This window comes from Melospiza georgiana, chromosome 29, assembly GCF_028018845.1.
Source record: "Melospiza georgiana isolate bMelGeo1 chromosome 29, bMelGeo1.pri, whole genome shotgun sequence".
Classification (NCBI taxonomy): Eukaryota; Metazoa; Chordata; class Aves; order Passeriformes; family Passerellidae; genus Melospiza; species Melospiza georgiana.
In genome coordinates, this window is record NC_080458.1 from 4,803,154 (window position 1) to 4,815,410 (window position 12,257).

The 12,257-nt window shown below is 65.9% G+C and overlaps 1 protein-coding gene across 1 annotated transcript; it reads left to right on the forward strand.

The window, feature by feature from the left end:
• The first annotated feature begins 216 nt into the window (after window positions 1-216).
• Window positions 217-8,138, forward strand: DTX3 (deltex E3 ubiquitin ligase 3). Its single transcript, XM_058042053.1, has 5 exons — window positions 217-266; window positions 1,415-1,475; window positions 4,453-5,111; window positions 7,268-7,485; window positions 7,990-8,138. Exons 2-5 carry the CDS (start codon window positions 1,463-1,465, stop codon window positions 8,063-8,065), a joined length of 966 nt encoding a protein of 321 aa, XP_057898036.1. The 5' UTR covers window positions 217-266; window positions 1,415-1,462; the 3' UTR covers window positions 8,066-8,138.
• Window positions 8,139-12,257: the final 4,119 nt, after the last annotated feature.

Here is a 12,257-nt window from a genome sequence, read left to right on the forward strand (position 1 = left end):
CCCCCGAATTCCCGGGGACCCCCGAATTCCCGGGGACCCCCGAATTCCCGACTCCGCGGCCCCGCCCCCGCCGCCATGGCCCCCGCCCCCAGGCGCGTTGCCATGGCGACGCCCCTCCCCCTCCGGCCCCGCGCGCCGTTGCCATGGCCCCGCCCCTCCCCCGTTGCCATGGCGGCCCCGCCCCGCGCGGTCACGTGAGGCGGGCCGGCGCGCAGGGCGCCCCCCGCCGCCGGACGCGCCCGCGATGCTGCGCCCGCCCGGGCCCGGTGCGTGCGGGCCCCCCGGAACCCCCCGGGACCCCCCGGGACCGCCCCGGCATCCCGCCCTGCCCCCGGCATCCCGCCCTGCCCGCGGCCCCCGCCCCGGGCCTGCTGATGCCCGTACCGCAGCGACCCCCCGGGCCCCTCCCCGGGCCTGTCCGCTCCTATCGGGCTTCACCGGGACCCCCGGCCCCCCTCCCCGGGCCTCACCGAGACCCCCCCGGGCCCCTCCCCGGGCCTGTCCGCTCCTATCGGGCTTCACCGGGACCCCCGGCCCCCTCCCCGGGCCTCACCGAGACCCCCCCGGGCCCTTCCCCGGCCTGTCCGCTCCCCTCGGGTCTCACCGGCACCCCCCGGGCCTGTCCGTTCCTACCGGGCCTCACCGAGACCTCCCGGACCCCTCCCCGGGCCTCACCGAGACCCCCCCAGGCTCCTCCTCGGGCCCGTCCGCTCTCCCCGGGCCTTAGCGGGACCCCCCGGGCCCCTCCCCGGGCCTGTCCGCTCTCCCCGGGCCTTATCGGGACCCCCCGGGCCTTATCGGGACTCACGGGCCCCCCCTCGCGTCTCACCGGGACCCCCGGGCCCCTCCCCGGGCGGCCTGGCCTGTCCCCGCCCCGAGCTTCAGCGGGACCCCCCGGGCCTGTCCCGTCCCCCGGCGGCTCCGTTCGTCCGCCCGGGCCTCACCGGGACCCCCCGGGCCTGTCCGGATCCCCCCCCATTCCGGGGCCCCATCCCCCACACCCTGCCCCCCCTGCACGGAGCCCCTCGGGGATGGGGGGGATGGGGACACCGGGGGGGATGGGGACACCGGGGGACACCGGGGGGGATGGGGACACCGGGGGGGGGATGGGGACACCGGGGGACACCGGCGCGTTCCCCCCCCTCCCCGCGGGCCGTGGCCGGGCAAACACCCCTGGGCCGCTCCGAGGGGCCCGGATGGGTTTGGGGGACCCCCAGGAGCTGCTGCCCCCCCCCCCCGGAAGGGCTGTGGGGTCCCCCTGGGGACGCGGGGGGTGACGGTGCCGTTGTTGTTATGGGGTCACCTGGGTGGGGGGGGACACGGGGGGATTGGTGAGCCCCCAGATTGGGTCTGGGGGTGGTGGGGGCCGCCTGTGACCCCCCCCCCCCCCCCGTGTCCCTCCGTGTCCCCCAGCCCCCGGGCTCGTGGCTCTGCTGATCTCCGTGCTCCGCTCGTGTCCCCCATGGGCTCACCAGGTGGGTGTGGGGAGCCCCCGGGGCTGGGACCCCCCCCTTGTGCGTGGCCCTTGGCTTTGGAGACCCCCTTTGGACCCTTCCCCCCGCCTGTGGGACGCCCTGGCTTTGGGAGACCCCTGGGTTCTGGGCACCCCCCTTGGCACCCCTGAGTTCTGGGGACACCCCTCAGTCACCCTCCAGTTTCTGGGGACCCCCTTTGGGCCCTTCCTCCTGGGCTGTGGGGACCCCCTGGCTTTGGGAGACCCCTTTGGAGCACCCGTGGGACCCCCTGGCCATGGAGCACCCCCGGGTTCTGGGGACCCCCTTCAGTCACCCCCCTGTTCTGGGGACCCCCCTCAGGTTCTGGGGATCCCCTTCAGTCACCCCCCGGTTCTGGGGACCCCCTCAGGTTCTGGGGATCCCCTTCAGTCACCCCCCTGTTCTGGGGACCCCCCTCAGGTTCTGGGGATCCCCTTCAGTCACCCCCCGGTTCTGGGGACCCCCCCCTCGGGCAACCCCAAGTTTTGGGAACCCCCCTCTTGGGCACCCTCTGTGTTCTGGGACCACCCTCAGGCACCCCCCATATTCTTTGGCACCCCCCAGTTCTGGGGACCCCCCCTTGGGCACCCATGGACACCCCAACCCTCACCCCCCCTCCCTCCAGGGCTCACGGCTGGTGCCACCCTCGGGGTGTCCCCAATTTGGGGACAGGACAGGACAGGTTTAACCTTTGGGTGGCACCTTGGCCAGGTGAGCGTCCCCGCCGGGTTTGGGGGGCACTGTGCCCCCCCAGAACCCCCCTGGGTGCCATGGCCGGGCTCTGGGGGCTCTGGGAGGGTCCATGCCCACACTCAGAGGGGTTTTGGGGGGTCACGTTGGGATTTGGCTGGGTTTTGGGGTGACCCACAGTGCCCAGGCTCTGGGACTTGGAGTCTCCATGCCCAGGCTCAGGGGATTTTGGGGGGTCCCTGCCCAGGCTCTGAGAGGATTTTGGGGTCCATATCCAGTCTCAGAGGATTTTGGGGATCCATATCCAGTCTCTGAGGATTTTGGGGGTCCATGCCCAGTCTCAGAAGTTTTGGGGTCCATGTTCAGTCTCTGACAGATTTTGGGGATCCATATCCAGTCTCTGAAGATTTTGGGGGTCCATTCCCAGCTCAGATGTTTTGGGGTCCATGTTCAGTCTCAGAGGATTTTGGGGATCCATATCCAGTCTCAGAGGATTTTGGGGGGTCCATTCCCAGCTCAGAAGTTTTGGGGTCCATGTTCAGTCTCTGAGGATTTTGGGGGTCCATGCCCAGTCTCAGAAGTTTTGGGGTCCATGTTCAGTCTCAGAGGATTTTGGGGTCCATATCCAGTCTCAGAGGATTTTGGGGATCCATATCCAGTCTCAGAGGATTTTGGGGGGTCCATTCCCAGCTCAGAAGTTTTGGGGTCCATGTTCAGTCTCTGACAGATTTTGGGGTCCATATCCAGTCTCAGAGGATTTTGGGGGGCCCATGCCCAGGCTCTGAGAGGGTTTAGGGACTCCATGACCAGGCTTTGAAAGGTTTTGGGGGGTCCCTGCCATAGCTCTGAGAGGTTTTGGGGGCCCATGCCCAGTCTCAGAAGTTTTGGGGTTCTGTGCTCTCAGTCCCTGGCAGTTTTTGGGGGTCCATATCCAGTCTCAGAGGATTTTGGGGATCCATGCCCAGTCTCAGAGGGGTTTTGGGGGGTCCATGGTCTGGCTCTGTGAGGTTTTGGGGTCTCCATGCCCAGTGTCTGAGTTTTGGGGGTCCGTGCCCACTCTCAGAAGTTTTGGGGCCCTGTGCTCAGCCTGTGGCAGTTTTTGGGGATCCATATCCAATCTCAGAGGATTTTGGGGTGTCCATGCCCAGTCTCAGGCTTTGAAGATCCCATACCCAGATTTTGAGGTTCAAAGGGTCCCACGAGCAGCCCTTGATGGTTTTGGGGTGTCCCCACCCCATCTTTTTATTCCTGTCAAGGATTTTGGGGTGTTGGGGGCCACACCAGATGATGGTGCCAGTGGGGTCCAGGCTCAGGAGGTTTTGGGGGTCCTGTGTCCAGTCCCTGGGGTTTTGGGGTGCCTCAGTGTCATTTGGGATGTTGGGGTGCAGGGGGACCCCCAAGAGCCAGGCCATGGTGGCAGTGGGGTCCAGGTTCAGGAGGTTTTGGGGGGTCCATCTCCATCCCCTGCTGGTTTGGGGTGTCCATGGGTATTTCAGGGTGTCCCTGCTCAATCTCTGGGTGTTTTGGGGTGTCCATGGGTATTTTGGGGTGTTTGTGCTCAATCTCTGGGTGTTTTGGGGTGTCCATGGGTGTTTTGGGGTGTCCCTGCTCAATCTCTGGGTGTTTTGGGGTGTCCATGTGTATTTTGGGGTGTCTGTGCTCTATCTCTGGGTGTTTTGGGGTGTCCGTGGCTATTTCGGGGTGTCTGTGCTCTATCTCTGGGTGTTTTGGGGTGTCCATGGGTATTTTGGGGTGTCCCTGCTCAATCCCTGGGTGTTTTGGGGTGCCCGTGCCCACTCCCGGATGTTTCAGGGTGTCCCTGCTCAATCCCCTGATGTTTTGGAGTGCCTGTGGGTGTTTTGGGGTGTCCCTGCTCACTCCTGGGTGTTTCGGGTGTCCGTGGGTGTTTTGAGGTGTCCCTGGGTGTTTCGGGGTGCCCCGTGTGCCCAGCCCTGATGCCCCCAGGCCGTCCCGCAGTGTCCTTGGTGCTCTCGAGGATGTCGGGCTGCGGTGCCCCCGGTGCCAAGAGCTGGGTGCCAGTGCTAGCAGGGTCCTGTCCCTGGGGATGTGCCCAGCCCTGGGTATTCCGAGGTGCCCGTGGGTGTTTCGGGGTGTCCCTGCTCAGTCTCCTGGGTGTTTTGGGTGTTTTGAGGTGTCCCTGGGTGTTTCGGGGTGCCCCGTGTGCCCAGCCCTGGCTGTTCCGGGGTGCCCGTGGCTGTTTCGGGCTGTCCCTGCTCAGTCCCCTGACGCCCCCCGGGCCGTCCCGCAGTGTCCTTCGTGCTCTCGAGGATGTCGGGCTGCGGTGCCCCCGGTGCCAAGAGCCGGGTGACGGTGCCCAAGCGCGTGTGGGAGTTCGTGACGCGGGAGCGCGCGGCGCGCCTGGCGCTGCTGGCGCAGGAGGCGCGGGTGCGGATCCTGGTGGACGGCGAGACCCCCGAGCTGTACGTGCTGCAGCTGTGCGCGACCCCCCCGGCGCCCCCCGGCGGCGCGGGGCTCTGCCCGGCCCGCAAGGCGCTCAAGGCGCTGCTCAAGGAGACGGAGAAGGAGCTGAAGAAGCGCAGCCAGCGGCACACGGGGGAGGTGCTGGGGCCGCGCCCGGAGCCCCCCGCGGGCGCCGCGGGCTGTCCCGGCGCGGGCGCGGCGCGGGACGAGGAGCCGGAGCGGCAGTGCCCGATCTGCCTGGGCGAGATGCGCGGGCCGCGCACGCTGGAGCGCTGCCGCCACTCGTTCTGCGGGGAGTGCATCGCGCGGGCGCTGCAGGTGCGCTCCGCCTGCCCCGTCTGCGGCCGCTTCTACGGGCAGCTGGTGGGCAACCAGCCCCCCGACGGCCGCATGCTGGTCACCCGCGACGCCGCGCTGCCGCTGCCCGGCTACGAGGCCTTCGGCACCATCATCATCCAGTACGTCTTCCCGCCCGGCGTGCAGGGGGTGAGTGCCTGCAGGGGGAGGCGTTTCCCGGCCGGATGGGCGATCCGAAATCCCCTCGGGCGGTCCCGGCCCGGCCCTAAGCTCCCAGTGCCCCCGTGGGTGCCCCCAGTGCCCCGGGCTCAGCTCTGTGCCCCTGGTTGTCCCCAAATCCCCAGCATTCCTGGGTGCCCCAAAACTGTGATTGGTGCCCCAACCCAATCCTGTGCCCGTGCTTGTGCCCAGATCCTGCTGGATGTCCCTAGCGCCCCCATGGGTGCCCCTAAACCCTGATGGGTGCCACAACCCAGTCCTGTGCCCCTGGTTGTCCCCAAATCCTGCTGAGGGCCCCCAGTGCCCCCGTGGGTGCCCCCAGTGCCGCGGGCTCAGCTCTGTGCCCCCAGTGCCCCTGGTTGTCCCCAAATCCTGCTGAGGGCTCCCAGTGCCCCCATGGGTGCCCCCAGTGCCCCTGGTTCAGCTCTGTGCCCCCAGTGCCCCTGGTTGTCCCCAAATCCCCAGCATTCCTGGGTGCCCCAAAACTATGATGGGTGCCCCAACCTGGTCCTGTCCCCAAATCCTGCTGAGGGCCCCCAGCGCCCCAATGGGTGCTCCCAATGCCCCTGGTTCAGTTCTGTGTCCCCAGTGCCCCTGGTCGTCCCCAAATCCTGCTGGGTGTCCCCAGCCTTCCTGGGTGCCCTAAAACTATGATGGGTGCCCCAACCCAGTCGTGTGCCCCTGGTTGTCCCCAAATCCTTCTGGGCACCCCCAGCATCCCTGGGTGCCCCCAAGTCCACAGTCTGTGGCCCTGGCACCCCTGGGATTCTGCTGGGTGGCCTGGCACGGTGCAGTGTCCCCAGCACCCTCAGGTCCTGATGGATGGCCCTGGGTGTCCCCAGATACCCCTGAGCCAACTCTGTGCCCCCAGTGCCCCTGGGTGCCCCCAAACCCTGCTGGGTGTCCCCAGCGTCCCTGGGCTACCCACCCACCCATCCTGGCACGTGTCCCTGGGGGCTCCCAAATCCTTCTGGCTGTTACTGACAACCCTGGTGTCCCCAAATGCCCCCATGTCCCCAACGGCCCTGGGTGCTGCCAGCACCCCTGGGTACCCCAAACCTGCTGGGTGCCCCCAACCTGATCCCCACCCCCCCCATTCCTTCTGTCCCCCATCCCTTGTTCCCCACGCCCTGGGTAGGTGAAGTGTCCCTGGCCCTTCCCCTGTCCCCCTGTCCGTCTGTCCCCATGTCCTCCTGTCCCCCTGTCCTTCCCTGCTGTGTGTCCCCTCCATGCCCCATGGCTGTGGTACCTGGGCACCACGTGGGCACCTGCCCTGTGTGCCCCCCACATGCCTCCCCCACACCTGTGCCCCCTGTACCTGAGCCTGGGGCTGCAGCACCCCAGGACCAGACAGAGCCTGGCATCTGTTGCCCGTGCCCCTGTCACTGCCCACCTGTGCCCCTGTCACTGCCCCCTTACCTGTGCCCCTCTCAGTGCCCCCCTGTGCCCCCGTCACTGCCACCCCCATTACCTGTGCCCCCCCACAGCTGTAACCTGAATCTGGGCTGTCCCCATACCTGTGACCCCCTCAGCTGTCCCCCATCCTGTGCAGCCATGCAGTGCCTGGGCACCACGTGGGCACCGACACCTGTGCCCCTGTCCCCCCTCACCTGCCCAGGTGGAGCACCCAAACCCGGGCGTGCGCTACCCGGGCACCACATGGGCACTGACACCTGTGCCCCTGTGCCCCTCACCTGTGCCCTGGTACCACGTGCCCCTGTCTCTGTCCCTCACCTGTGCCCCCTCACCCTGCCCAGGTGGAGCACCTGAACCAGGGGGTGCAGTACCCTGGCACTACATTGGCACTGACACCTGTGCCCCTGCCCCTGTCCCCCTCACCTGTGCCCTGGTACCACGTGGGCACTCACACCTGTGCCCCGTCCCTCACCTGTCCCCTGGCACCACGTGGGCACTCACACCTGTGCCCTGTCCCTGTCCCTCACCTGTCCCCCCCCGCCATACAGGTGGAGCACCCGAACCCGGGCGTGCGGTACCCAGGCACCACATGGGCACTCACACCTGTCCCCTCACCTGTGCCCCTGCCCCTCTCACCTGTCCCCTGGCACCACATGGGCACTCACACCTGTGCCCCTGCCCCTGTCCCTCACCTGTGCCCCCATGCCCAGGTGGAGCACCCCAACCCGGGCGTGCGGTACCCGGGCACCACGCGCGTGGCATACCTGCCCGACTGCCCCGAGGGGAACAAGGTGCTGGGGCTGTTCCGCAAGGCCTTCGCCCAGCGCCTCACCTTCACCGTGGGCACCTCGCTGACCACGGGCCGTGCCAACGTCATCACCTGGAACGACATCCACCACAAGACCAACTGCACCGGCGGGCCCCAGCTGTGCGGGGGGCACGGGGGGCACCGGGCGGGCATCTGGGGGGCACCCTGGGGGGGTGGGGGACAGCGCCCAGCATGAGCCTGACTGACCCCGGCTGTGCCAGGGGGGCTGGGGGCACCTGGGTGGGCTGGTGGGCACCTGTGGACATGCGGGCACCTGGGGGGCTGGTGGGCACCTGTGCACGTGGGGCGCGCCTGTGAGGGCACCTGTGAGGGCTGATGGGCACCTGTGTACATGGGGGGCACCTGAGTGGGCACCTGGGGGGGGTGATGAGCGCCTCTGCACAAGGGGGCACCTGGGAGGGCACTTGGGGGGCTGGTGGGCACCTGTGCACATGGGGGGCACCTGGGAGGGCACCTGGGGGGTTGGGGGACAGCACCCGCCACATCCAGCACCAGCTGTGGGAGGGGGCACTGGGGGGCACCTGGGGTATTGGAGGAGGGAGGATGGCGAGGGGTTGGCACCCAGGGTGGGGCACGGCCTGACTCCCTCCCCTGTGCCCCCAGGTTCGGGTACCCCGACCCCACGTACCTCGCCCGGGTGCAGGAGGAGCTGCGGGCCAAGGGCATCACCGAGGACTGAGCGGGGGGCACGGAGCCCTCCTGGGCACGGGGGGACGCCCCCAGGATCACCCCGGGCAGGGGGACCCCCAAACAAGGGGGCAGGAGGAGGCCCCCCGGGCAGAGGGATCCCCCCTTCAACGGGACCCCCGTGCAGGGGATCCCCCACAAACGGGACCCCCGTGCAGGGGATCCCCCACAAACGGGACCCCCATGTGGGGGGATCCCCCCATCCAACAGAACCCCCCATGCAGGGGGATCCCCCATAAAATGGGACCCCCCCCCATCCAACAGGACCCCCCATGTGGGGAATCCCCCCATAAAACGGGACCCCCATATGGGGGGATCTTCCCTTCATTGGGACCCCCATGCAGGGGGATTCCCCCATAAATCGGGAGCACCCCTGAATTGGGGGAGCCCCCCAGCCCCCCCGGCTGGCAATGGGGGCACAAGGAGGGGCCCAGACCCCCCCAGAGGGGTTGGTGCCACCCAGCCCCCGCAGCACGGACAGACAGACAGACCCCTGTACATAGCCCTGACCCCCAGGACAGACAGACAGACAGGGGGGGTCCCGCCCTCGGGGGGGGTTATTTATTTTGTATTTCCCCCCCAGGTCTGTAACTTTGATCCAATAAAAATATGCAACGGATCGAGGGGGGCCAGGGGGGCTCCCCCCATTCCTGGGGCAGTGAGGGGGGCACAGTGAGCCTGGGGGGGGTGGGTGAGGGGACATGGGGGCACAGGGCTGGGGACACTGGCATGGGAACAGGAGATATGGGGGACACTGGCATGGGGGCACAGGGCTGGGGACACTGGCATGGGGAGAGGAGACATGGGGAGACATGGGGGACACTGGCATGGAGACAAGAGATATGGGGGACACTGGCACGGGGGCACAGGGCTGGGGACACTGGCATGGGGACAGGAGATATGGGGGACACTGGCATGGGGACGAGATATGGGGGACACTGGAACGGGGGCACAGGGTTGGGGACACTGGCATGGGAACGGGAGATATGGGGGACACTGGCACAGGGGCACAGGGCTGGGGACACTGGCATGGGAACGGGAGATATGGGGGACACTGGCATGGAGACGAGATATGGGGGACACTGGCATGGGGACAGGAGATATGGGGGACACTGGCATGGAGACGAGATATGGGGGACACTGGCATGGGGACAGGAGATATGGGGGACACTGGCATGGGGGCACAGGGCTGGGGACACTGGCATGGGGACAGGAGATATGGGGGACACTGGCATGGGGACAGGAGATATGGGGGACACTGGCACGGGGGCACAGGGCTGGGGACACTGGGACGGGAGCACAGGGCTGGGGACACTGGCATGGAGACAGGAGACATGGGGGACACTGGCATGGGGGCACAGGGCTGGGGACACTGGGACGGGAGCACAGGGCTGGGGACACTGGCATGGGGGCACAGGGCTGGGGACACTGGCATGGGGACAGGAGACCCGGGGTTTGGGATGGGACATGGTGGTTTGGGATGGGACATGGAGATATTGGGGTGAGAACACGGGGATTTGGGATGGGACGTGGGGATGTTGGGGTGAGGACATTGGGGTGGGACATCAGGACAATGGGATGGACATGGGGACATTGGGGTGGGGACACGGGCATGGGACAGTGGGGGCACGCTGGGGCTGTGTGGGTGGGACTTTGGGGTGGGACACTGGGATGGGGGTGTGTGATGGGGCACTGGGCTGGGAAACCACGATGGAAACTTTGGGGTTTTGTGGGCTGGGCCCTGAGCTCAGGGGGATTTTGGGGTGGGACAGCACAGAACCATGGAGCGCACTGGGGTAGGAGGGACCCTACAACCCAGCCCAGCCCTGCCATGGCAGGGACAGCTCCCCAGGGTCACCTCCCTCTGTCCCAGGTGCTCCAGCCTGGCCTTGGGCACTGCCAGGGATCCAGGAGCAGCCTCAGCTGCTCTGGGAAATCCATCCCAGCCCTTCCCACCCTCACAGGGAGCAATTCCTGCCCAATCTCCCATCCATCCCTGCCCTCTGGAATCCATTCCCTGTGTCCTGTCTCTCCATCCCTGTCCCCAGCCCCTCTGCAGCTCTCCTGGAGCCCCTTTGGGCCCTGCCAGGGCTCTGAGCTCTCCCTGCAGCGGGGTGGGCACCCCCAGCTCTCCCAGCCTGGCTCCAGAGGGGCTCCAGCCCTGCAGCAGCTCCGGGGCCTCACAGAATTCACAGAATCACTGGCTTGGAAGGGAACTTCAAGACCATCGAGTCCAACCCAGCCCCAGCGCCTCAACTAAACCCTGGCACCCAGTGCCACCTCCAGACTTTGTCAAACACCCCCAGGGATGGGGACTCCACCACCTTCCTCTGCCCTGGGAATTCCCAAAATTCACAGAATTCACAGAATGACCAGGTTGGGAGAGACCCTGAAGGCCATGGAGTCCAACCCAGCTCCAACACCTCAGCTAAACCCTGGCACCCAGTGCCACATCCAGGCTTTGTTAAACACACCCAGGGATGGGGACTCCACCACCTCCCTGGGCAGAACATTCCAGAACTTTACCACCCTTTCTGTAAAATTTTTCCTGATATCCAACCTGAATTTCCCTTCGCACAGATTGAGATGTTTTCCTGTGCTTCTGTCAGTTCCTGCAGAAAGAGCCCAGCCCCAGCTGGGCACAGGCACCTTCCAGGGAGTTGTAAGATTGATAAGGTCATCTCTGAGTCTCATTTTCTCCAGGCTGAGCACCCCCAGCTCCCTCAGTGGTTCCTCACAGGATTTGTGCTCCCAGCCCCTCTCCAGCCTCGTTGCCTTCACTGGACACGCTCAAGAGGGATCTTGAGATCCCAAAGTACAATAACCACACCTCAATCCCAAAAAAACCCCAGTTCGCAGCATTAAATTGGGATGAAGAGGGCACAGCTTCTTGGGTGTTGGGCAAAACTGGATGATGGACGTGTGTGAGGAGGGGGAAAGCCAATCCAACCTCCTGGTTCCACTAAACCCAACTCAGCGAGGGGTTTAAATTAATTTAAAAATGGGGTTATAATATATCAGTGAACACAAGCAGAGCACCAAACTGCGTACATCATCATCTCCACGTCCTTCCCAAACTGAGGGGCCAGAACTGGACACAGCACTGGAGGTGTGACCTCACCTGTGCCGAGTACGGGGACAGAATGATGTCCCTGCTCCTGCTGGCCACACCATTCCTGATCCAGGCCAGGAGCCTTTGGCCTGCTTGGCCACCTGGACCCACTGCTGGCCTCCTCTGGGCTCTCTCCAGCAGCTCCTCATCCTCCCTGCGCAGGACCCCAGGGCTGGAGCAGCTCTGCAGGTGGGGTCTCACCTGGGCACAGGGGCACAGGGGCAGAGCTTCCCTCCCTCTGCCCACGCTGGGGCTCAACCCAGCTCAGGGGGCACCTGGAAGTGGCCAGGATGAGTCCAACACCCTCAAATCCTTCCCCGTGGGGTGACCCCTGGGGTCTCACCTGGGCATAGGGGCACAGGGGCAGAGATGCCTCTCTCTGCCCACCCTGGGGCTCAGCCCAGGATCAGGGGGGCACCTCAGTGCCCAGGGATGTGGCCAGGATGTGTCCAGCACCCTCAAATCCTTCTCAATGAAGTCGTCCTTGGGGTCTCACCTGGGCACAGAGCCCCCCTCCCTCTGCCCACCCTGAGGTTCAGCCCTCAGCCCACCTGGGTGCCCCAGGATGTGGCCAGGATGTGTCCAGCACCCTCAAATCCATCCCCATGGGGTCACCCATGTCCCGAGTCCTTCTCCCAGGTGCTCCCAGTCCCTTCCCAGCCCAGTTGGGTTTTTGCTCCTGGTCCAGGTGCAGGAGAAATAACCGGGGTGCAGAACTGGGCTGTGCTGGAATCCCTGGGGCTCCCACCAGCCCAGCCTGTCCTGGGGTAGAGCCCTGACCTGGGACACCTGGCTGGGGACACTGCGGTGGGACATAGAGATGTGACAGCAGGATGAGGCTGGGGACACTGAAATGGGGGCACTGAGGTGGGGACACTGCCCTGGGAAAGCGGGATGGGGACATGGGGACATGGGGATGGGGACATTGGGATGGGGACATGGGGATGGGACACTGGGATGGTGAGCACCAGGATGGTCACTGGGACACTGGGATGGGACACCAGGATGGTCACTGGGACATTGGGATGGGACACCAGGGATGGTGAGCACCAGGATGGTCATGGGGACATTG